General features: G+C 37.2%; 1 protein-coding gene across 3 annotated transcripts in view; it reads right to left on the bottom strand.

Annotated features, from left to right (window-relative positions):
• Positions 1-26,449, bottom strand: part of uggt2 (UDP-glucose glycoprotein glucosyltransferase 2) — a 43,329-nt gene that overhangs the window by 15,524 nt on the left and 1,356 nt on the right. For all 3 annotated transcript variants that reach the window (XM_058787336.1, XM_058787338.1, XM_058787337.1), the window contains exons 3-26: positions 26,091-26,173; positions 25,873-26,003; positions 25,402-25,514; positions 25,105-25,282; positions 24,890-24,986; positions 24,216-24,288; positions 23,982-24,082; positions 22,796-22,895; positions 22,237-22,297; positions 21,884-21,975; positions 21,605-21,758; positions 21,149-21,268; positions 20,871-20,956; positions 20,317-20,452; positions 19,116-19,247; positions 18,706-18,870; positions 18,408-18,531; positions 18,110-18,208; positions 17,755-17,849; positions 15,464-15,673; positions 12,200-12,331; positions 5,608-5,738; positions 5,411-5,506; positions 4,837-4,939 (exon numbers count right to left, since the gene is read on the bottom strand). In XM_058787336.1, coding sequence (XP_058643319.1) covers positions 4,837-4,939; positions 5,411-5,506; positions 5,608-5,738; positions 12,200-12,331; positions 15,464-15,673; positions 17,755-17,849; positions 18,110-18,208; positions 18,408-18,531; positions 18,706-18,870; positions 19,116-19,247; positions 20,317-20,452; positions 20,871-20,956; positions 21,149-21,268; positions 21,605-21,758; positions 21,884-21,975; positions 22,237-22,297; positions 22,796-22,895; positions 23,982-24,082; positions 24,216-24,288; positions 24,890-24,986; positions 25,105-25,282; positions 25,402-25,514; positions 25,873-26,003; positions 26,091-26,173 — 2,812 coding nt within the window. The remainder of the gene's footprint in view (positions 1-4,836; positions 4,940-5,410; positions 5,507-5,607; positions 5,739-12,199; positions 12,332-15,463; positions 15,674-17,754; positions 17,850-18,109; positions 18,209-18,407; positions 18,532-18,705; positions 18,871-19,115; positions 19,248-20,316; positions 20,453-20,870; positions 20,957-21,148; positions 21,269-21,604; positions 21,759-21,883; positions 21,976-22,236; positions 22,298-22,795; positions 22,896-23,981; positions 24,083-24,215; positions 24,289-24,889; positions 24,987-25,104; positions 25,283-25,401; positions 25,515-25,872; positions 26,004-26,090; positions 26,174-26,449) is intronic.

Genomic DNA, 26,449 nt, shown 5'->3' with positions numbered 1-26,449 from the left:
TGGGTTAGAGTCGGCACAGCTCCAGCGCGGATGAAGTCAGTCACGCACCGGTGTGGATATGTACTGTACTTCGTCACAGAAGTCAGTTAACTCTCAGCACATAGAAACTTTTTCACCTAGATATCACACTACAGAGACTGTGTCTGTTCCCCGACTAGAAAATACAGAAAACACCCAAACCAAAGTAATAGTAACAATTTAATTGATGTTCAACAAATAAAAAAAACGATGTAATACAGATAAACGCATGATAAAGCTTGGCTTATTGAATATTAGATCCCTTTCTTCAAAAGCACTTTTTGTAAATGATATGTTCACTGATCATAAACTAGATGTGCTTTGTCTGACAGAAACCTGGCTAAAACAAGATGATTACATTACTTTAAACGAGTCTACACCCCACGATTACTGTTACAAACATGAACCGCGTCCAAAAGGTAAAGGGGGAGGTGTTGCTACAATTTATAGCAATATTTTCAGTATCTCTCAGAGGTCGGGTTTCAAGTATAATTCGTTCGAAGTAATGGTGCTTCATATAACGTTATCCAAAGAAACTAGTATTAATGATAAATCCCCTGTGATGTTTGTACTGGCTACTGTATACAGGCCAGCAGGGCACCATACAGACTTTATTAAATAATTGTCTGATCTTCTATCTGAGTTAGTGCTGACTGCAGATAAAGTCCTAATCATTGGTGATTTTAATATCCATGTTGATAATGAAAAAGATTCGTTGGGATCAGCATTTATAGACATTCTAAACTCTATTGGTGTTAAACAACATGTGTCAGGACCTACTCATTGTCGAAATCATACTCTAGATTTAATACTGTCACATGGAATTGATGTCAGTGGCATTGAAATTTGGCAGCAGAGCGATGATATCTCAGATCATTATCTAGTCTCCTGTATATTCCATATAGCTAAAGCTGTAAAGCCAACTCCTTGTTACAAATATGGTAGAACCATTACCTCTACCACAAAAGACTGCTTTATAAATAATCTTCCTGACTTATCTCAGTTCCTCAGCATATCCAATAGCTCAGAACAACTTGATGATGTAACAGGAACTATGGACTCTCTCTTTTCTAGCACTTTAGATGTGGTTGCTCCTTTACGCTTAAGGAAGATTAAGGATAAGAGTGCAACACCGTGGTATAATGAGCACACTCGCGCCCTAAAGAGAGCAGCCCGGAAAATGGAGCGCAGCTGGAGGAAAACTAAATTAGAGGTATTTCGTTTAGCTTGGCGGGAAAGTACCCTATCCTACAGAAAAGCATTAAAAACTGCTAGATCTGATTACTTTTCGTCTCTTCTAGAAGAAAACAAACATAACCCTCGGTATTTATTCAATACAGTGACTAAATTAATGAAAAATAAAGCATCAACAGGTGTTGGCATTTCCCAAGAGCATTGCAGTAATGACTTTATGAACTACTTCACTTCCAAGATCGATACTATCAGAGATAAAATTGTATCTTTGCAGCCGTCAGCTACAGTATCGCATCAGATAGCGCACTATAGATCCCCTGAGGAACAATTCCATTCATTCTCTACTGTAGGAGAGGAAGAATTGTATAAACTTGTTAAATCATCTAAACCAACAACATGTATGTTAGACCCGATTCCATCTAAACTACTAAAAGAGCTGCTTCCAGAAGTCTTAGATCCTCTTTTGGCTATTATTAATTCATCATTGTCATTAGGATATGTCCCCAAAACCTTCAAATTGGCTGTTATTAAGCCTCTCATTAAAAAACCACAACTTGACCCCAAAGATCTAGTTAATTACAGACCGATCTCAAATCTCCCTTTTCTGTCAAAGATACTAGAAAAAGTAGTATCCTCACAGTTATATTCCTTCTTAGAGAAAAATGATATCTGTGAGGAATTCCAGTCAGGATTTAGATCGTATCATGGTACTGAAACTGCTCTCATTAGAGTTACAAATGACCTGCTTCTACCATCTGATCGTGGTTGTATCTCTTTATTAATTCTACTGGATCTTAGCGCTGCGTTCGACACTATCGATCACAACATTCTTTTGAATAGACTACAAAACTTTGTTGGCATTAGTGGAAGCGCCTTAGCATGGTTCAAATCGTACTTATCTGACTGCCATCAGTTCGTAGCAGTGAATGAAGAGGTATCATATCGATCACAAGTGCAGTATGGAGTACCTCAAGGCTCAGTACTAGGGCCGTTACTTTTCACGCTTTACATGTTACCCTTGGGAGATATTATCAGGAGACATGGTGTTAGCTTTCACTGTTATGCTGATGATACTCAGCTCTATATTTCTTCGCGTCCGATGAAACACACCAAATTGAGAAACTAACGGAATGCATAGTCGATATAAAAACTGGATGACGGTAATTTTTACTGCTAAATTCTGAAAAACAGAGGTGTTAATTATCGGACCTAAAACCCCACATGTAATAACCTAGAACATTATCTAACACTTGATGGCTGCTCTGTCAATTCTTCTTCATCAGTCAGGAACCTAGGTGTGCTGTTTGATAGCAATCTTTCATTTGAAAGCCATGTTTCTAGCATCTGTAAAACTGCGTTTTTTCATCTCAAAAGCATATCTAAATTTCGACCTATGCTCTCAACGTCAAATGCAGAAATGTTAATTCATGCGTTTATGACCTCAAGGTTAGACTATTGTAATGCTTTATTGGGTGGTTGTTCTGCACGCTTGATCAACAAACTACAGTTGGTCCAAAATGCAGCAGCTAGAGTCCTTACTAGAACCAGGAAATATGACCATATTAGCCCGGTTCTGTCAACACTGCACTGGCTCCCTATCAAACATCGGATAGATTTTAAAATCTTGTTAATTACTTATAAAGCCCTGAATGGTTTAGCTCCTCAGTACTTGAGCGAGCTCTTATCACATTATAGTCCTCCACATCCACTGCGTTCTCAAAACTCTGGCCGTTTGATAATACCTAGAATATCAAAATCAACTGCGGGTGGCAGATCCTATTCCTATTTAGCACCCAAACTCTGGAACAATCTACCTAACACTGTTCGGGAGGCAGACACACTCTGTCAGTTTAAATCTAGATTAAAGACCAATCTCTTTAGCCTGGCTTACACATAACACACTAATATGCTTCTATTATTCAAATCCGTTAAAAAATTGTTAGGCTACATTAATTAGATCAACCGGAACCGGGAACACTCCCCATAACACATGATGTACTTGTTACATCGTAAGTAGAATGGCATCTACGCTAATATTTGTCTGTTTCTTTCCTATTCTGTTTCTCAGTCCATATCCGATCAGATGGTGGATCAGCACCAAGAGATGATGTCTACAGCCCTGATCGTCAGCGGAGACCAGGACACCCAGATGAGCCCCAGAAACATATCCCCAGTGAAGACCTCGATTAAAATACAACAAAACAAAAAATATAATAAAATACCTAACTACACAATACTACTATTGTTAGAAATTGCAACAAAATTAAAATAGAAATATAAACTTTTGAACTGCGGGTTTCGTCTGGCCAGAGGAGAACTGGCCCCCCGACTGAGCCTGGTTTCTCCCAAGTTTTTATTTTCTCCATTCTGTCACAGAGGGAGTTTTGGTTCCTTGCCGCTGTCGCCTCTGGCTTGCTCAGTTGGGGACACTTCATTTCTAGCGATTATCGCTGATTTGATTGCACAGATACTATTTAAACTAAACTGAGCTAGACAATGACATCTCTGAATTCAGTAATGAAATGTCTTTAACTGAAAATTGAGTGTTTAATCTTATTATACATTACCGACACTCTATCCTCCAATTTGATACTGTTAAGTGCTTTGACACAATCTGTATTGTTAAAAGCGCTATATAAATAAAGGTGACTTGACTTGACTTCGCAATCACAGATTCTACGTCTTGGAATATATGACCCAAATAAGAATTGTCACCGTATATTGCCATCTGAACAAGTAAGTAACAAGTCTGCCACGTTTGTTCTGACCAACTGAGGAGAAAAGCATTACAATAAATCGAGCTATCAATGGTGATTTCATCTAAAGATCAGTTAGCTCATATCACATCAAACCGTGCAAATATTTTTATTGTTATACTTTATTCTCAAATTATTTATGTTAACAACATCAGCATTGTGTGACTATGAGCATAGTGTGTTTTAGCGTGTAGATTTCAATTTCTGTACAGTCTAATCTAATTGTCATGCCATTCGAATTTCATATTAAGAAATTCTTTTAACCCAAAAAGCAAATTATTCTCCCTTTGAACTGGTATTCTTTAAAATACAAATCTTGTGTAATCCCAGGCTATCTGTAATCAGAAGCACATTTAAAACTGAAATATAATTTAATTTCATTCACATGTGTTTCATAAACACATAATCCTTTCTGGATTACAATCCGCCATCAAAATGATACATTTAATTATTCCAGCTGCTGTGAGAAAGGCTATAAACGATCCGTCACCTGCAGGATCCTCACATACGATAGCCTAGTAGCCGGGACAACTTCTTTATGCTTACAGACGTGACATAATGACGCAGTGCCATGCTCGAATTTCCCGCGAAAACCTACCCGTACCACTCAAATTAGAAAACATTATTATAAGCTAACCATTGTGAATCGGCTAAAGTAAGGCGATAGTTTTGATCACTGGCTGGTTATGTACTTGCTCAAATATTGATTTCGGATCATTTTTAACCAAAAGAAAATTACGGACTGCAGCTTTAAGAATGATTTTGGAAGCCTCTACAATGACAAAGCTCATTGTCTCTCAGCTGAATCACAGCACAAACAAGGCCAGAGGAACAATAAGCACTTAGACGTGACCAAAGTTGTACGTACAACTAATAAAGGAGCCAACTTCTGTGCATCTCTGGTGAGAGGATCCACGATGGCAACCACATCATAGAACACCTCATCTTCCCGCTGTGCCAGATGAAGAATGCTGTTAAAAGACACATCTGGTCAGCTTGATTCATTGGTAGTGTTGCGTTAATGAGAAAAACTGAAGTAGAGGCTTTTAACATACTGATAACGCAAATGGACTACTTCAGTGTCACAAGTAGCTGTGAATATGCATAAATAATAAGAGGAGCTGATCATAGCCATGGAAACCCAGTTGGGTGGCAGGGGTTTGTGTTTGAATATGCAGCTGACTCACACTTTCATTGAGTGAGTAGTCGGACCAATTTGTGATTTAGTTCCAAACCCATTTGTTAACTGGTTAGAGTGATTAATTGAAAAGAACCAACTCAAAGGATAAATTTACAAAGCAGACATCATCACTGAGACACTTGTGCAACCATGTTATTTTCTATGGTCTGCAATCACAAAAGCAGCAAAAGGGTCTGGTGAAATGCATTGGGGTGAAAGTATTTATTTTCTTTTTAAAATGAAGACACTCTTAGTACTGCACCTGTGTTTGTCCTTCAGAAATTTGACATCTTTTCTGGCCTCTCCTTTAGGTGATGCAGTGATGAGAGCATCTACTTTCATGATTAGATCACTGGCCCTGTGAAGAGCAATAACAGGTTTCGGTTTTCCTCACACAAACAAATAATATTACATCTACAGTCATATCGGCTTGGGGTGACAAGCAAAAACGTAGCATACTTTTGGGCATTCAAGTTCATCTGCTTGATCTTAGATTTAATCTTTTCTGCTGAAGTGCGAAGTGTGATCTTCTCTAGCAGATGGAAATCTTCCACACTGAACTCTTCTTCCTCATCCAGTAGGCTCAGGATCTAGTGAAGACATTGACCTCATTGTTAGTCATAAGTGAAGTTCGGGGGAAGTCACGGGCTGAATTTCAGTCTGCATCAGCACCACGGGTCTAAAGCACAGTTGCCAAGTCCGCGTATTATACGCGACTTTGGGCTTCTTTTTTTGTAAAAAAAAATCCCTGGTCGCGGGTTGCGGTTTTTTGGGCTTATTTAAAAAAATATGGTTGCTTGTTAGGGAAATCTGACAAGCAACTTTGTTTCTTTATGTTCGCCGTATTCTCCAGTGCACTGATTGACACTCTGTCTGCTCGCAGTTAATAGCCAACCAGTGCAATAATATAAGTGCTGTAGCGTAATTTGCCAAATGTTCCTCCCCCTCATTGGAGAAAAATCATATTCAATAAGAAGGCGCGTGACGCTGTAATCTAAGCGATGACAGAAGTAGACGTAGAGGAGTGGGATGACTTTCTTTCAGCCTAATTTTTATAATGTTTTTGTAATGTATTAATTATCACGGGCTGTAATAAAAAACAAGTAGTCATATCCTAATACTGAGTAAATACATTTGGTTCGAATAGCCTGGTATGGCAAGATGTCTTAAAATGTATTTCTTTTTTTAACATTTAAATTTAGACCACATTATTAGATTACCTTTTGACTTCATGAATACACATAAATGACACCTTAATGATTTTTAAAAATCTTTTTTATAATCTTTTTAATAATATTATATATATTTTCTTTTTTAATATAATATATATTATAATTTAATATATTTTTCTATAATATTTATGTCGCATTTTGTTTTTTTGTCTCATTTATTTGATAGTTATGTATACATTATTTTATTTTAAATGGAAGAAAAACCTGTTTTTGACCTCAAAATAAAGCACTTTCCCTCTGTATATGGCTGTGGGGATGAGCAGTTTTGTGGTGCTTGGAATTCTTTATAATTAATTAAAAACAAATATTGCCACATAGATGGCTCAAGAAGGTGTAATTGTTCAAATATTGTTCCATTGTTTCATTTTAAAATATATATATAAAAAAATTGTAACCAAGTGTTTTTCAAGTGTATACCTATATATTTTAGGCTATAAATATGTGGCTATGTTACATCTCCCTTTTGAAGCTCTTGTGCTTTTCTCCTTTTCCATCTCTCCAATACTATTCTGCTCACAGGTGATTGGAGATGAGTTTTGATCCCACTTTTGTTGCAGTTTGCTAATTTTTGTAAAATAGCTTCTGCTTTTGCTTTTCAGATAAAAGAGTGGTTTCAGTTTAATATGTTGCAGGCTCATTTATTGGTAATAAATAATTGATAATAATATTGATGATAATAAATGATCAAAATAAAATAAAATATTGGGCTTGTTTTGAGCTTGTTTTCGAAGCTGCGGTTGCTTATTTGTCTCGTGAGAGTTGGCAACTGTGGTCTAAAGTGTCAGAGCATGTGTGCTTACCATTGTACAGTGGCTCAAATTTCTACACCCAGAACCCTTCAAAACCCCCCATATCCAAATGAGAGAGACAGTCATTTATATGTATACCCATGGTAGAACATTTTTAATGCTAATCAAAGCAAGGCCTACTGCCAGACTGTCGCTCTGGCTTTTAATATCAACATGTTTTTGGTTTTTTTTCACCCTGAATGTATACTCAAGTTTTTTTTTAACACAGAATATGAAAGTTAACCAGCTTTTCATTTCTTGCTAATTTTGCTTTGCATCTTTTCCTTTACATTTGGCTAGTGGACCTAGGGCTGGGTATCGAGTTCGATACTTTTTAGGCACCGACCGAATTGCCTCGATATCATCGAGTATCGAAAAACGTCTTGTCATTCGGTACCAAATTTCGATACTAAGGGGTTAATCTCATCAACGTTAGCGAGGCAAGCCTGCAGCACTAGGTGTGTTCGACTAGAAGCGGCGCGGTGCAGATTGATCAGTGTTTGACATCTGCGAGAGCGACTCGAAAGCGTACGGAGCAGTCTGCTCTCTATCGTGCGGTTTTGTTTACTACACACAGACTGAAGCGCGCGTGACTCTAGCGGTGATTTCAGCGTCTGCCGTCTCACTAAATGAGGACATAAACACATTAACAACATCTCCAGAACTGCTCTGAGAGTGACTTCATGAGCATTTTACCGTTTAATTTGAGTAAAACTAGCAAACTGTAAAAGGTATTCACGGCAACCTGTCAAAATAAAAGTTCGGTTTAACTTGGAAGACCCTGCGGCAGAAATACATTACTATTGTTCAGCAGAATGTACATAGTGTTACTACTAGGCTACTATTAAAATTATTAAAACGTGTAAGTAATGATCACACAACATTTCTTCCGTGTTTTAATTTTAATTTTCAATAATATAAAGATAAATTAAATTAATGTTTTATGCCTTCATTTGAAAACCAGAAACACAGAATTTCTGGAAAAATAAAACATTTCATAAGGCTTTAAGAATAAATTTGAATAAACTAAGTTTTTATGCATTCAAATAATTAGACATACTACACCAGCATTTATTAACAATAAAACATACGGTGAAAGAAAATAAAACACCCACTTATGAAAGTGGATAAAGATTTTCAGTCTTTAACAACCTAGAATAAATGAATAGAAATTATGATTCTGTCTGAGCTATGCGTTTTAAAACGAACACGCACTAGTGCAGGGTAGGGGTCTTCACGTGTTTTATTTGAAAGTGGGACCCGAACCCGTGCAGACCCGAGAAATGCCTTAAATGTACTACCCGGACCCGACGCGGACCCGACCATTATTCGAAAGTTGGACCCGAACCCGGCTGGGAAGACACAGACCCGACTGCACCCGATCGGCACATATTGCACAGCAAACTGCTATTAAGTCAGTAAGTTGCGAGAAAAAAAAAAAATTCCCTTACTGTTAGTAGCTTTCTCCCTGTCTGCAGTGTTGCCAACATAGCAATTTTGTTGCTAAATTTAGCAACTTTTCAGACTACCCTAGCAACTTTTTCTTCCAAAAGCACCTAGCAACAAATTTAGCTATTTTTAAAATTTATTTGGCAACTTCTAGCAACTTTTGATAAGTGACTCAAAGTGGCACACATTTTCCATCCAAATTACACAAGAAGAGAAAACTAAAGATGCCTAGCAGTACACACATCATGTGAATTGACTTGGCTGCTATTTGCAATTGTTAAATTTTATAATAAAAACAATTGAATTCATGATAGACTTTGTTAGTAGCTTGTACCTGCGATAGTTGATCAGTTAGTACACTGTAAGAAAAATAGAAAAGATACTAGTAATTTTCCAGGACATTATTCATTGTAAACCTGTAACCTGAAAACAGGTTTACAATGGTTTTTTACCAATACTGTAATTCTTTCATATTGACATAGTAGATTGTGCCCTATTTTTACAGACGTTTCTTAGAGTGTAGGATACTAACTAACTACTAATACACTGCTTAAAGCCCAAATCCTTGAAAGGGACTTTGTTAAAGCATAATTGTTGAGAATGTGTAGTATTTCTAGTCTACTAGCAATTAAAAAAAACTTAAATTGTAATCATTCAAAAATGTGTAAGTGTTCAATAATTTAATGTATTAAAAAAACAGTTATTTATATTTTAATATTATACTATGCATATTATTTAAATAATATGCTAAAATAAACAAATCAAAATGAACATATATAAAATATATTTGATGTTGCAATGACGTCATCGCGCAATGACATCACAACGTCATTTAGCAACAAATCGACTTTCTTTTAGCAACTTTCTCTAATGTTGGACTTTCTCTGAAAATTAGTTGGCAACACTGCCTGTCTGCGATGCATACAATCCTCCTAGTCAATAAATTTCCATCCATGTTGCCTGTTCGTTCCTCTCTATTGCCGACTGAAAGAGCCTTCTTAATCCACTGATTATTGCTTTAAAAGTCTACAGGCTGTTATGGTCAGTGACGGATGACTAATGCAACTTCGCAGATTTTTTTTTTTTTTTTTTTTCTCCATCTCGAGTCAACTTCGACTGTTGCGTTTCCGCAACAATAACGGTACTTTTTGTTGGTTGTAATAAAGACTTGGAGCAATTTTTTTTTTTTAGCAAAAAACGTGCAGAACAAGAAGTGCGTTACACTTTACTGCGTGCGTGTTCAATAACAGGTGCGTCTCTTCAGTTTTGTTTCAGCTTTTTTTTTTTCCAAATCACTCATGAAGGAATCCATGATCACCGTCCGCGTGCAGTAGGCTACATTAACTCCGCCCGCGCTCTGCTTCTGGCAGCTGAGGTAACGCGTGTTTTTTTTGCTTGTTTTGTTTTTTCTTTCACCTTATTTCCCGCTCACAATTTTCTCATCCTAATTTTACAAACTGCAAGTTACAAAACACACGCATGCTGACTGACACTGATCACTGGCGGGTGCGGTGTTCTCCGATCGACTCGGGTATTACACACAATGTTAAACAGACCCAGGACCCGAAGTAATAGATTGGGACCCGACCCGGACCCGGCTGACCATTTAAAATATAGACCCGAACCCGTACGGGTCCCGGGTCCTCGGGTCCTCCGTGAAGACCTCTAGTGCAGGGTTCCTCAAATCTTTCCCTGGAGGGCCAATCTGCTGCAGAGTTTAGCGCCAACCCTGATCAAACTCACCCACCTGTGATTTTCTAATGATCTTAGACTCTGATTAGCATGCTCAGGTGTGTTTGATTATGGTTAGAGCTAAACTCTGCAGCAGTGGGCCAGATTTGAGGAAGCATGCACTAGTGTAAATGTAGCCTAACAGATGTGCAAACTGAAAACTATTTGAACTTTATTAAAATTATTTGCACTGATTTATTGTGTTGGATATATTTTGTTCCTTTGTGCAGTGGCTCAGGAGATGAGGCTTTGAGTCTGTATAAATGCCAACAAGCTGAAAAAATGATAAGGTTTTTTTTTATATAATGTAATCTTGTTTAAACTGATTTCATAAAATTGGTATCGAAAAAAGTATAGTTCAGGAACCGGTATTGAACTCAAGGTATCGGTACCGAAACTTTTTAAACTATACCCAGCCCTAAGTGGACCATGTCATCTGCAGAGCAAAACCCTTTAATGGTTTAGAGCCATTTAGACTGGAGCTATACCTCAATGCTATGACAAATACCTCTCATGTCTCAAAAGTGTGTATATATACATATATATATATAAAATATTTTTGTAGTAATATATAATTTTAGATAACTGTATATAATAAATATCAAAATATGGGCATTAAAAAAAAAAACATTTGCTCATATTTCAATATTTATTAATAAATAAAATAAATAAACAAATAAAACATTAAATGTTATATAAATATACTTAATGTTATAAAAATACTTAAATATATATTTTAGCCCTGTTTTATATTAAAGGTGCACTAAGTGATTTTTGAAAAATGCTTTTGACCACAGCGTCCGACCAAGTCCCAAAACACACTTGTAGCCAATCAGCAGTAAGGGGGCGTGTCTTGCAATAATAGAAAGAAGAGAGCTCAATTTGAGTGCACAGGACAGATATTAGCAGATCGACTATAGATAGAGCGAGATGGCAGATAAAAAAAAAAAGAAAAAAAAAAAAGAGGAAAATATCAGAGAAAAAAAAAAACATTAAAAAGAAGGGTTATGGATCAGGCAAGAGGTATGACCCGCGTAAATATCGGAGCAGCTTTCCAGCGGTGGAGAGAACTCAAGGAGCGGGAAGGGATCGAATCGGATGTTGAGGTTACGTTGTTTCTTCTTGATAGGCGAGTAATGTTGATTTTGCTTTGTTTCACACAACTTATTTGTGTTGGCTTTTGTTTGAATATACTTGTGTGTCATCTTCACTTGCTTCCGCGATCGTCGTTGCCATGGTTGCGTACGTACGTGTGGGGTGGAGATTTCAAAATAGGGGCGAGGTCCTGTTGGGGTATGGGCATGTTTGTTTTGGTGCTTTCAAATATCAACATTGTTTGGCAAAAATTGCTCAGTGCACCTTTACTTATCTAATAAACCCAAAGAAAATAGCGGAAGTTATGAAACCATAGCTTTTTTTAGGATGAAGAAAAATTCTAGGGATCACTTTGGTGTGTTGAGAATGATGAATGATGTCACCCAGCCCATTTTGTGCTTGTCTGTCAACAAAGACTCTGCTGAAAAAGCACAGCATTATGACAGTACGGTTCCATGTGACCTGTGACCGCTGCAGCAGAGGATGCTGAGTGGACGCTGGTGAATTAACGCCAGACTTCATCTCTCTCCTCCTCTCCTCACAGGTTAGGACAGGCCAAGCAAACCGCTTAATACTGAGTCAACAAAATGAGCGGTCCCATCTGAGGGACCAACTGGTGAGACCTTAGAGTTCAGACTATTTATCATCCAGATCAGCGGTCCGTAACATAGGTCATTAGGTTATAAATGATTTCATAACTTCCATGGAAATTTTCTTTAGTTGTCCAAAGGAGGAGGGGTTGTTTGTGAATCTCACCCTGCCATTGCTGACTACTGCTCTCTGTCTGGCTTTCAGCTTCAGAACTTCCTTGCAGTACTTCTGCTGGCTGTGCAGGAAGTCCACCTCCATCGTGTTGAACTTCTTCTCAAAGGCATCATGGTCCATACCCTAAAGGAGGCCAAACACATATTTAAACACTTAAATACCTGAAAAAGGCAACATAAATAATTACTACTGGGAAGAAAAAAATAATAATAATAGCATACTATTAGCATACTCCAGTCTTTGATATCACATGATCTTACAGAAATCATTGTAATATATGCTGATTTGTTGCTCAAGAAACAATTCTTATTATTACCAATGTTGAAAACATCTATATACCTCCTATATGTATATATAATACATACTGAATCTTTACTAACACAAAGAATAATTATTTTCAGAATAATAATTCTAAATAAATTTCGCACTGAAGATATAGTGGGTGAAATCTAGTGCGACCACTGGTTTGGATTGAGTTGAATGGCTCATTTCCACCGAGCGGTCAGTACAGTATGGTACGATTCGGGACGAAACACCCTGATCCAGCTTGTGTTTCCACCGCCAACTGTACCCTTACTTGATAGGCGTGGTGTATGCCGAAAAGCAGCGATCGACGATAAAGCGTGACAATAAGTACAACTCTGCCTCTTTTTGTTAAATGTTAGTTTTAATGAACAACAATAGCCATTATAAAAGTATAATTACAAAGTAGGCTTATATAAAAGGAAATAAAGACAAAAGCAAACAATTCAGTCAAACGTATGCTACAAAGTCAACGCGGTAAAGTTCAAAATAAATATATAAAGTTAAACATAACTTTGTGCTCAGCCAAAACGATATGACCAGGAACATATAATAGATTCATGAGACCACGAATGCCTGTTAAATATACCCAAAACGAATTGTATCTCATGTTTAATCACTACAGAGACATCAGAGCCAGCGGCAAATGCCGGAAGGACTAGCCGAGCTAAGGCTGCTCTAGGCGGATACATGAGCACTGAGCGCCCGGTGAACGCCTGGAGCTCAGAAATCGGCATAGCAAAATTTTCAAATAGGTGCTATCTTTATAAACAAACTGCAGATTTGAGTTTTAAACAACTACATTCTCGCCTGAAAAACTCTTTTTTTGGTTTTTGGGCAATGACGTTTCACAAGTCCACAAAAACGTATATTGAGAAACGGCTATTGTCTGTGTGAATGTATAAAATTATAAAATACACTGTTTTTTTTTTTGTGTTTATGCACTCTGATGTAAATAAGCCCAACACTCATGGACAGCAGAGCGGAACGAGTGAAGGAGAAGCTTTATCCCCTTGTATCACACATAAGTGACGGTTCTAGTCAACCAATCAACGTTCTGCAGCGAGTTTAGCTCCACCCTTTTGGTACCCTTTGCTGTACTAGGTACTCCAACGGAAGGGTATCAAAAAAGCGGTACGGTATGCTTCGCTATTTTGGTACCATTCACAACTTCTGACAATGGAAAGACATAATTGCGTACCGTACCGTACTGTACCAAACCGTACTGCTCAGTGGAAACGAGCCATAAGTGTAGTAAAAATGTGGAAAGAACAAATCGATCAGCTCATTAGTTTGTTTTTTGATTACACTGCAATGAGGAAATAGTCAATCAATGAGTTATTGACAACTAAAGGGGGCACATGTGCAAGTGCAGTCATTAGAGTATTTTGAGAGGAGTATTAAATTGTCTAGACCTATGAAAAATGTGTTGCCACTGGAGACCGTGTAGCGCTAATCAATCATTAAACATTTTCATTTATCAGACTTGTAATGAAAAAATGGCTTCAGTGCCGATAACAAATCTCGGGTGTATGAGCTGTGCAGAGTCAGATTATTAGTGATTCCAGCATTTGGCCCTTATGAAAAGGAACGAAATGCTAATATCAGCACAACACCTCTCCCTGCCATCCAATAATAAAGCCATTACAGGTCCCAGACACAAGCTCTCAGGGAACCAAGAATCTCTCTCCAACCATTTTCAACTAATACAACTCAGGAATGCCGGGCTGGATGGAACACTTATCTTATATGTTACGATGGAAATAAATAGAAGGAGCAGGACGACAAAATAACAAGAGGACAGAAAGAACCAAAAGAAAGCTCTCCATGTATCTTACAGACCAATCAGATTTTCTGAGAGTTGCAATTCTCTGTCAATAAGACCCTAGATTCCAATTGCGGTTGTAGGAGGTACACGGCAGCCATTCCCAGAAAGGTCATTTGTGTGTAAGTCTGAGAAAATTACATGTGGTTGAGTGGTTTTCATTGGATGTGGTGATGGGGTGAAGGCACACCATGGAGAAGAAGAGAGGCCCTGCTTGTGTCATTACATAGTGATGACAGGAGGAAACTATACAAGTTGTTGTGTGCTTTGGAAGACACAAGCCTTCTAGACTGCAAGTGGGAGGACAAAAGCTACTATGTTTTAAGAAAACACATTAAATGAAAGCAATACATCATAAGACAGTGCATTACAATGATTTTAATATAATTAAAAAGTGATGTAAAAGATCAATTTATATTACAGCTAATGATGCACCATATATCTGTATTATATTAGTTACTGCACAATATTTAAGATTAAATGTTTTACTTTCATCAGTATATAATAGAATGGATATTGTATGTATCCATTCTATTATATACTGATAAAAGTAAAACATTTAATTAGTGTGAAACATTTAATTCCTGATACACACACACACACACACACACACACGCACACACACACGCACACACACACACGCACACACATGCACACACATGCACACACATGCACACACACACATATATAATATCCATCTTTTATACTGTACATTATAAGGTTGTGATGTCTAAATTTACTTTGACCAGAAATTTAATATCGGTGAACCCCTAATAGTTTTTTTTTTTTTATAGTTGTATAAAATGTTCTTGCTCCAAAATCTGGTTGTATCTTGAGGTCATTCATTTGCATCAATATAATTCTATAATAATATTGCAGCCATAAACAGCCAACATGGAATTAACAATCTGTATTTCTGTAATATACTTTCTGGTCTTTCAAATCAGACAGGAGAATGAGAACGACAGCACATTTCCAGCAATTTAACTCAAGTGACAAATTAAAATGGAAAAAGTAAAAAAGACAGACAGGCTAGAAAAGAACAGGTGTGTTAAGATAAATCCAAGTCAAAATGCTCTACACATAATTCCTCATTACCCAGACACAGTATTTCACACTCCACTGACCTGTTTAAGTAAGTGCTTAATCTTGGTGCCTTGTTTGAGAAGCTCCACATTTTCTTCTTTGAGGAGTTTTAGGGTGAAGTCGAGCGTGTTCTTGCTGCTTTGGGTGAGGAGAGAAGCCCAGACGGCTCGGTACAGAGCGCTGTTATCCTCTGTGGGCTTTCCACTGGGGTCATTGATCACCCCGACACGACAGTTGGAGCTGCTGGATTTCTGCAAACAAACACTGTGGATTAGAGACTCTCTCAAAAAGGAGACCACAGCAAACCACTAACATTAACTATGCGATTATGAATGTCTGAAATCATTTGGGTAAGTTTACTTAACAAAATGAAACCGTGATCATCATATAGAGATTTTGGGAGGAAGAATCGTGATATTAGTAAAGTTACTTGTATGTAAAAAAACAAAACAAAAACATATGCACAGATTTGATTCAATGAAACATTTGGGAGCTAACTGGATAAATATCTGTTTTTTGTTTTTTACAATAATATTACTATATTCAAAACGGGGGATTACTCTGCATTGTACTTTGTGTGTGTGTGTGTGAGTGTGTATATAAGCATACAGGTGCTGGTCATATAATTAGAATATCATCAAAAAGTTGATTTATTTCACTAATTCCATTCAAAAAGTGAAACTTGTATATTATATTCATTCATTACACACAGACTGATATATTTCAAATGTTTATTTCTTTTAATTTTGAGGATTAGAGCTTACAGCTCATGAAAGACAAAAATCAGTATCTCAAAATATTAGAATATTTACATTTGAGTTTGAATAAATGACCATCCCTACAGTATAAATTCTGGGTATCTCTTGTTCTTTGAAACCACAATAATGGGGAAGACTGCTGACTTGGCAATGATCCAGAAGACGAACATTGACACCCTCCACAAAGAGGGTAAGTCACAGAAGGTCATTACTGAAAGGTGTGGCTGTTTACAGAGTGCTGTATCAAAGCATATTAAATGCAAAGTTGACTGGAAGGAAGAATTTAGGTAGGAAAAGGTGCACAAGCAACAGGGATGACCGCAAGTTTGAGAATACAGTCAAGCAAAACCGATTCAAACACTTGTGAGAGCTTCACAAGGAGAGAACTGAAGCTGGAGTCAGTGCATCAAGAGTCACCACGCTCAGACGTCTTCAGGAAAAGGGCTACCAAGCCACTTCTGAACCAGAGACAACGCCAGAAGCATCTTACCTGGGCTGTGGAGAAAAGAACTGGACTGTTGCTCAGTGGTCCAAAGTCCTCTTTTCAGATGAAAGTAAATTTTACATTTCATTTGGAAATCAAGGTCCCAGAGTCTGAAGGAAGAGTGGAGAGGCACAGAATCCATGTTGCTTGAAGTCCAGTGTGAAGTTTCCACAGTCAGTGATGATTTGGGCTGCCATGTCATCTGCTGGTGTTGGTCCACTGTGTTTTCTGAAGTCCACAGTCAATGCAGCCATCTACCAGGAAATTTTAGAGCACTTCATGCTTCCTTCTGTTGACAAGCTTTATGGAGATGCTGATTTCATTTTCCAGCAGGACTTGGCACCTGCCCACACTGCCAAAGGTACCAAAAGCTGGTTCAATGACCATAGTGTTACTGTGCTTGATTGGCCAGCAAACTCGCCTGACCTGAACCTATGGGGTATTGTCAAGAGGAAGATGAGAGACACCAGACCCAACAATGCAGATGAGCTGAAGGCCACTATCAGAGCAACCTGGGCTCTCATAACACCTGAGCAGTGCCACAGACTGATCGACTCCATGCCACGCCGCATTGCTGCAGTAATTCAGGCAAAAGGAGCCCCAACTAAGTATTGAGTGCTGTACATGCTCATACTTTTCATTTTCATACTTTTCAGTTGGCCAAGATTTCTAAAAATCCTTTCTTTGTATTGGTCTTAAGTAATATTCTAATATTTTGAGATACTGATTTTTGACTTTCATGAGCTGTAAGCTCTAATCATCAAAATTAAAAGAAATAAACATTTGAAATATATCAGTCTGTGTGTAATGAATGAATATAATATACAAGTTTCACTTTTTGAATGGAATTAGTGAAATAAATCAACTTTTTGATGATATTCTAATTATATGACCAGCACCTGTATATATAAGCAGCATATATCAATTGGACCATTAACTCTGGATTTTGTTCATTAACCAGCACCAGAAGAATGCTTTCAAAGATGAATTGCTCTCAGATTAATTACTAAGATGCACGTGTGCCTCTGCTCTCTGAAGATGCAATTCCTGTGGTTACAACTAATTGGAAATAAAAACTGCAGTAGTTTACCATATGTTTCAAGGCGTTCCGGAGCAACTGCCTCCCAGAGGGCTGTTCAATATCTGCTACTATCCACATGGTCACTCCGTATAACACCTCCTCTTCTACAGAAGTAAAAAAATGTTACTTAAGAATAATGCTTTTTAGAAAAACACAGTTTGGATAGGTTTTTAGCTAAGAAGTCTACATGTATTGTGTGTTAAATTATTGAAAGTAACATTAAACCAACAATGTAATGCTAATTATGATGTTATACTAGCGGTATTGGCAGTGCACTGTCAAACACTTAATTGATGGGAGCTACTAAAAACATTATAAAATATAAAACCCCTCACAAAACATAAATTAAAAAGTCACGACTCACCATCTCTGATGAAATACTTCATTCTCTTTGAAACAACTGCTGTTTTGTCTTTGGAGTCCAAGTGTGAGAACATAGTTGTGTCATCCCAGTCATCAGCAACTATTTGTTCAATTATAACAGACATTATTAAAGCAGTTAATAATGAACACTGTAAAGGTATGGGTCATGATATGTTGATGATAGTGATGTGACAAAATTATTGTGAAGGAGATTGCAGAGTGTGACAGTGACAATGATATGGTGAGGTGACAGATCAATATTGGCACTGGTTTGGGTCAGGTGATCATTAAAGGGCTACCTGGTGAGGAAGTGAAATCCAGATATCGCCTCTCAGAGCTCAGAATGAGAGGGTTGATACGGGGAACTACATTGGCCTGCTCCATTAGGAAGTCCACCACATCAACACTCTCAGTGATCTGACCCTGGATATGACAGGAAAGGCCTTAAAACTTGTTAAGCAACCACATTTAAAAGGATTACAGTCAACAAATCACATCACATAGATGTATGCGTGACAAAAATAAATGGTCAAACCAATGAATTTGAAGAAAAACAGTAAGAGATATAAAGCCAAAAAAAAAAAAAAGGTACCCTACCATAAAGACAGCTCTCTGGAAGAAGTTGGTAGCTTCCATGATTTTCTGCAGAAGAACCGTCTCTAGTTCTTCTGGGTCCATCTCCTCACTACTGAGTGGAATACCATTGAACAGACCCACTGGTAAAGCACCTAAACCACTCTTTCTGTAAAACCCTCCTCCAGCCTGAAAAAAAATTAAAATAAAAAAATCATACTAAACATTCATAAAGGCACTGACATCTATTTCCAAATTAAATCTTATGTCCATGATTTCCTAGGAATTTTCAATGCAATGTGCACTGAAAATATTTTGTATGTAATTCTCTGCACATTAAACTTGGGAATTTTAACAGGAAACGTACATACAGCAGTTTAAACTGACATTTTTTTGGTCATCATAGAGAACATAACACTGTGTAATAGCATTACCTTTCTGTTGTCATCATAGCCTGAGTCCACTCCAAGAATTCTGGCAGCATTTGCTTTTGGAAATTTCTTTTTCAGATATGCAGTTACTGTATCCACAGAGAGAATCTCTCCAACTTCCACCCTGTTATATATCTGTATGTCACAAAAAAAAAAAAAAAAAAAAACACTAGAATTTAATGACCAAATTAGTACATTTACATTCACAGAAGTCGTCTTTGGACATCCCTCCTTCCTTGTCCATAAAATGAATGTCTTGAACAAAAGAATGTGTACATTATAACTGATAATATCTGCTATGTAATACCAGATATTCAAATACCAGGCCTTCAAATATCACACTTAATGTGAAGGAGAAATCTAAAGTAACATTAAAGTCATTTTGATTTAAAGGGGTAGTTTACTGCGATTTCACTTTTTTCATTTTAAATAGTGTGTAATGTTGCTGTTGGTGCATGAACAGTATCTGCAAAGTTGAGATGCTATTTTGTGTGTACATAAGACAAACGTGTACAAACATTTTGGACCCGAATTTGTAATTATGTACTAATTTTGTAAATGTATTTTCCATGTATACTTTATGACGTAATTTTTCGATTTGATCAAGAACGTAAACACAAGCCAACGCTGTTTGGTTATAGTAGCCAGTTAGTTCGATGCTATTTTGTGTGTATAAGACAAACGTGTACAAACTTCAAAAATTGATATGTAATCACAACAGCAAACTTCCATTCAGAAACGTTTTGTAAGAGCCATGCTTGCGGAAGTTCTGCTTGACTCTCTTCATTACCGCTTTCTGGGTCTGATTCTGGCTCAAACTGATACGGCAATATTGACACCATTATTTACATTTGACCGCAGCACATGCAGCGGTCGCCCGTGAAGGTAATGGGCGTGAAGTTTCCGGACAATGTGCAGTACGCAGTTTAGCCAATCACAACACACCAGCCCAACTAACCAATCTGAGCCCATTGCCTGTTTCTGAGGGAGTGGTTCCGGAGAATCAGGAAGTCAACCGGTCGTTCAAATGACAGAGGAGAAAGCGGCTTACAATAAAGGTGAAATATATGAAAAATAAGGCGTTTTTTAACAAACGAAACACAAAGACATGTTATATTGCACCCCATAAACACAATCAAGCAAAGAAAAAAAGCAGTAAACCACCCCTTTAAAAGGGAGTCAGAGCAACCACAAAGATACTCACTGACACCATGGACGTAAAAGCCTGTGCTTCGTCATACTCCTCGGAGATGTAGTTTAACAGCCTAAAGAGAGCAACACCTGCATCCAAATAACCATCCACTTTATCATCTGCACTGACAACCAGCACAAACCCAATCCTAAGAGACATAGAAACATAAATGCATATCAAATCTGGCATAAAAACTCACCAACAATAAAATGATCAACAAATAAAACTGAACAGTACCGAATGGCTCATGATAACAAAATGAGGTTTGTTTGTTGCATGTTAAGTAAGGCATAATGTCAGCTGCTTATTACATGGTTACTTACAAAACAGATAAAAATGGACATGAAATATTGATTTGAGTTGAAATGATACGCAAGAAACCATTAAGTGATATGAAAATAGCAGAGCTATGTAAGGAAGTTTCTGTGACAATGGTCCATTATACAGTTTAGCAGTCATTATTCAAAAGTTAACAATCAGAATCAAATATTTCAGTACAAGTCACAACTGAAAAAATTTTACGGCTCAAGTAAAATGTATTAAATGCTATTGTGGAGTGCACATACCTGAGAGGAATGTTATGTTTGTAAAATAGTTCTGCTAATTTCACCAGCTCAATGCTCTCTTCTTGTTTTGGGTCAAGAAACAGAACCTGCAAACAACAAATACAACCATTTTTCTTTCTTTCACAAATTAGAATTCGAATGAACAAATTCACACTAAATGGGTCTTCAGCAGTGCTAAAAAAAAGGGGGCATCCGGGGATAAATATCCCTGAATGAACCTGCGCACACAGCTAGATTTCAGCTTAGACTATAATCAACTCACAGGCAAGTTGACTCACCAGGTTATAGAAGTTACGACGTATTTGTCGAATTACTCCAGGAAATGTTGCTCTGAGGAGCTCCTGGACACTTGAGGGCCAGTGACGATACATGGAGTCCTTCTCAATATCATTAGCCCACTAGAAAACGACAGACTTTTGTTACATTGTGAAAGCCTTTATGTGAGCAGTGAACACCCATTTTATCTGCAGCTTGGGTTCCAGAAGTATTTTATCCATTTAACTTTACCATTAGCAAATATTAAACAAACAAACAAAACAAATCATGACATTTGATTCAAAGTTGATACTTAGCATCGAAGAAGCTCATGGCAGGTCAGTCTTAAAAGGTTCTTTTATACATTAATCAGTTAGTACTCAAAACTAATTTCTCTATGTAGACTTAAAATATGGCATTTTACTTCTAGAACTCAATTTTTGAGCTTTACAACCACACTCAAAAAATTAGCGTCTTACCATAACGGATGAGTGGCGGATGTCCAGAGCATAGCTGTCCTCTACAGTGGTTGATGATGGTAAATGCAGGAACTTACTAACGCTGCTTCCTCTTATGCCAAGGTTATGAAGACCTTCGAGAATCTTAGCCTCGGTTCTGAGAATGTCCAGGATGCTACAGAGCAGTTGAGAATGAACAAATGTACAGAATGAGTTTAACATACAGTACATAAAACATGTTGAGGAAAGCAAGTGGTGCCAATTACCAGCTGGCAAGAGGATCTTGTGCTGGGAACATACCTGAAAGGGTTATGAATGTCCAGGTCAACGTGTATTCCATTAATAAACAGACTGGCATCTCCAGGTTGGATCCCCATCGACTCACTCAACCTCTGAAATTTAAGGACCCGTCAGCTACACCATCACTTTATGGACTTCACATCATTCAGCATGGACATGATTTGCTGAAACAATCTTTTTGTATTGGATTCATCATCTGAGACTCTCAAGACACTCCAGAGTACTCATCAAACTTAGAGAGGACGTGTTTAATTTTCTAAAAATAAATCAGAAAAATCCTGGCCCACATGGCTGCACTTGAAACTTTTTTTTTTTTACAGTGCTCATCAGAAAAGTTGTTGATAAAACCTTACCTTTTGATTGTCTTCTATTTCTTTCCTCATGTCTTGGTTTACGGCCACTCTTGTCAGTGATCTGTGGGGACAGTAAAACATGTACAGTCAGTACCAGCTCTCGCCAACATCCCAGAACAGTCATAAAAACTCATTTTAATCTCAGAAAACCTGTTCCCTCTTAGACGCCATATCGGCTATGCTGACAAACTGTAAACCACAGTAACTCTGACTCAGCAAATTCTGAACATTGCACATAAAGCTGTCTTGAGCAGCAGTGGAGGAAAGTCAGAGTCACACATTAAAAATGACCTACACATAATGCATATGCATGCATTCTGTGCCGTTATACATGCAAAAATGCATAGTGGAATATTCTACAACAATAACTGTTACAAATACTCCTGTTCTCAACATGTTTAAATTCTTTTCTTTTAATTATTGGACTTACGTAACAGGGATTCTATAAGGATGAACCTTCTAAAAGGCCACATTTGTGTAAATCTTTCCTTTTTTTCTTTTTGAGTTCTGATGCAGAGAGTTGTAACAAAGGTAATGATTTCTGTCTAGGATTTTTTACCTGGCTCTGCTTGGGAAATTTTGGCTGAGGTCTTGCATCAATTTGAGAGAATCAAACTTTGGCACAGTCATGATCCGAGATGCCGCCTGGAAACTGAGGTCTATTGGAAAGACAGAAAAAGGCATTTCGAAATCTTTTTTAAAAGAGCCAATAATCCTTGAAGAATGCCTGCAATGTAAGAGTTAGTTAAAACTATTCATAATTAAAATATACATCTAATATTTTGTAATTAAACGAACAGTTGAATTCAACATTGTCATGATTTACTTATACACAAAGACAAGATAATTTTGAAGAATCTATGGTTGTTTTCTTCTGTGCAATTATACTGAACGGGGACAAGAGCTTTCTAGTTTCATGATGAAAGGGTATCATAAAAAATATTATAAAAGTATTTCATACAACAGTTTTTGTGATGAACATTTTGAAATTAAAGTCATATATAGAGCAAATGTGGACATCTGCCCTAGCTCTCCTTAATGCATTCATCTTAAATACAGTAATTCTTGATTTGTGAATGAAATCTTCATTATTATAATAGGATACATTATGGTATGGAAAACACTGACTCCATTTTTTTGTGTTCCAAGAAAGAGAGAACATCATACAGGTTTAGAACAACATAAGAGTAAGTACAATATGTTTTCATTTTTGGGAGAAGCAATTAAGAAATGTATTTTTGATGAGTGAAAACATTATGACTGTGGTTGCCATACAGCTTGATTTTTAAACTAGTCTAAAGAGTCCAGGCGAAAGGGTAAAAATTCCAAATCAAAGTTATTACCACTTACAATTCCACAAAGTTATTACAAAATCAAACGACTGTTTCAATAACCATCCTGATAACCATCATGAGAGCCCTTCATGTCAAGGAAAATAAATTGCTTCATTTATCTATCAGCACAAAACTAAAACGGCTCTTATTTAGCCACTTTGCTCCAGGTCTCACAGTGCAAACCTGAACTTGGCTGTGAACATGAGCATCTGTTCAGAAGTCTGAACAGGAATAGGACAGATCGCTGCAGCAAGCAAAGGGTACAAACTGCAACCTTTCCACTGCTTCCCAATTCATCAAGTGGACAGTTCTCTCCAGGAACCATGTGGATCGCTTTAATCTCACTGGGTGACGCAGCACCGAGACCAGAACACCGTAAGAGAAAACCATCAATAACAGCAGCCTGCCCACCTTGGAGCTCCCACACTTTGAGAGGAGTCATGTCATTGGTGCTCTCCAGTAGATGCTTCCTCAGCTCTCTAAGTTCCTCCTGAAGCTCTGGGTGAGACTTTCTGGAGGTGAAAAAGGACACAGTGAGGCACCGTTTCACATACTGTAATATAATGTGCAAAAGACCTTCATTTTTATCTACTGTATGGATAGCTTTAAACTGTATAAGAAAGAGAAAAAATTCAGAGAGCTCACTTTAATTTGCCAAACAGAAATCCTTGGACTTCATCATTTTCATCCTCATTATCAGTGGTGACTGATTTGGATTCTGAAAACAAATTCAGGTCATGTCTGTTTCAAATGATTTGTTTCAATATCATTACCTACTTTTATTTATACGGAACCAATAAGTAGTTTCTCTACTACTAATTTTGTACTGTAGTTTAACTACTTTGAAACTACACTACAGTTCAAAATTTGGGGTTGGTACAATTTTTTTTTATACTCACAAAGGCTCTATTTATTTAATCAAATCAGAAATCATTCTAATATACTAATTTTTGGTGCTCAATAAACAGTTTGTGAATTATCACTGTTAACAATTGTGCTGCTTAAACTTTTGTGGAAAATGTGATAGATTTTTTCAGGATTCTTTGATGAATAGAAAGTTAAAAAAAACAGCATTTACTATATATGAAATGCAAATATTTTGTAACAACGCAAAATACTTTACTGTCACTTTTGATTGATTGAATGTGCCTTGCTGAATAAAAGTATATTAATTTGAGGTCTTACTGACCTCAAACTTTTGAAGAGTAGTGCAGTTTGTCAAGCTAAAACTGACTATTATAATAAAACTGTTATGAGTTCTGTCATTTATTACTTTAACCCTTTTGTTACACAAAAGGCAATTTGACATTGTATGATACCTTTAACTTGTGTGTCGTCAACAGCTTTGTACTCAGTGCTTTTAATTGCTAGCTCAACACCATATCCAGACAGCAGCATCTTTTCATTTTTTGGCTCCTGTGGTGAGAAATCAGTATGTGGGGCAACAGGTATTTACTATATAGCACAGACTCTAATAAATTCATAAACTATATAAAACATTAAACCATGATGAAATTACACTTCTAATACTCACAGACACAAAGTGTCGTAGCACATAGACGAGTTTGCCCTCCTGTGCCCGCTCTGACAGAACCTTATGAAAAGTATTGAACTCCTTTGTGCCGATTTCAGCATAAAGAACAGCTACAGGCAGGTCTGTCCCATTGACTCCGGGGTACTGGTGATCAGACTTGTACAGGTAAGGTTTTGGCCTGCATAGGACACATAAAAGAAAGGCTATGAGAAACCACTTGATTTTGACACAAAACCACGTATAGACAAAAATATCCCCAAATAATTTTGAATACAGTATACTGTTGGTTAGTATTACCTGCCTGCTGCAGTCTTCAAGAGCTTCTTCATATCCTTGGTGCTGCAGGCATTTTGACCGTGAACAACCACGAAAGCAGCGCAGCCATCAGGAGGAGGTTCATCACTTGCTATCTGTAGATTGAAAATAAACTGTTAACAATACATCTATGGGGTAAACCACATAGTAGCAGTCATTTCAAATAGACAAATATTTAAAATAAAAAGCTATAATAAAATAAAAGCTTCAAATTTATATAAAAAAAAAAGACTTTGAAAAAAGGCTACTAGCTGAAACGCTGGTTAATAAGTGTGCTTAAGTGAGTGTGCAGTTGTTCTCTAATTTATTTATATTCTTTCCATCAACTTGCACCTCATAAGGTGTGCGTTTGCCTTGCTTTGCTTACTCTTTTAGTATACTTTACTAAACCAGAAGTGTCAAGCATTTGATTTTGTATGAAATCATTATTATGATATACAGAAAAGGACTCACTTGTTGGAAAGCATGCACAGCCGGTGAGTAAGCCCTGAGAGTCAGAGACAGCTTCAGCAGGTTGACCTGAAGATCTGTCAAAAACTGTCCAGCCTTCTTGATGATCAGGTTATAATAAGACCGGACAGATTCTAAAGACAGGGAAGTAAATATCTGTCTCTGTATATTTTCCAATGAATTAGGAATCAAAGCAGAGAAGATGAAATGTCAGTCATTACCTCCATTTTTGTAAACGGTTAACTCCTTCACAGTATCAACAAACTGCCAGAACTTCTCTTCACCATCCTCTCTGATGAACTCGCTGTGGAAAAATAGGTTTACAAAACAACAGATACATAAGACAAACACGAAACACAGTATTGCATACAAACAGTAAAAAAAAAAAAAAACAAAGTTTCGCTATAAAGAGATTTTAGGTGTTAACAAATTCAAGGCTATTAAGGCGGCAAATTCAAATCTCCATAAGACATATGAAAGGCAATATTTCAACTTTTTAAAATCATACAAATTTTTGAATAATTATATTAACGTCTACATTTTCTATAATTTCACATTAGAGTCCACATGAGATATCTGC

Source organism: Onychostoma macrolepis, chromosome 09 (genome assembly GCF_012432095.1).
Source record: "Onychostoma macrolepis isolate SWU-2019 chromosome 09, ASM1243209v1, whole genome shotgun sequence".
Classification (NCBI taxonomy): domain Eukaryota; kingdom Metazoa; phylum Chordata; class Actinopteri; order Cypriniformes; family Cyprinidae; genus Onychostoma; species Onychostoma macrolepis.
The sequence above is the reverse complement of the archived record's forward strand: the minus strand, read 5'-3'. Positions and strand labels throughout refer to the sequence as shown.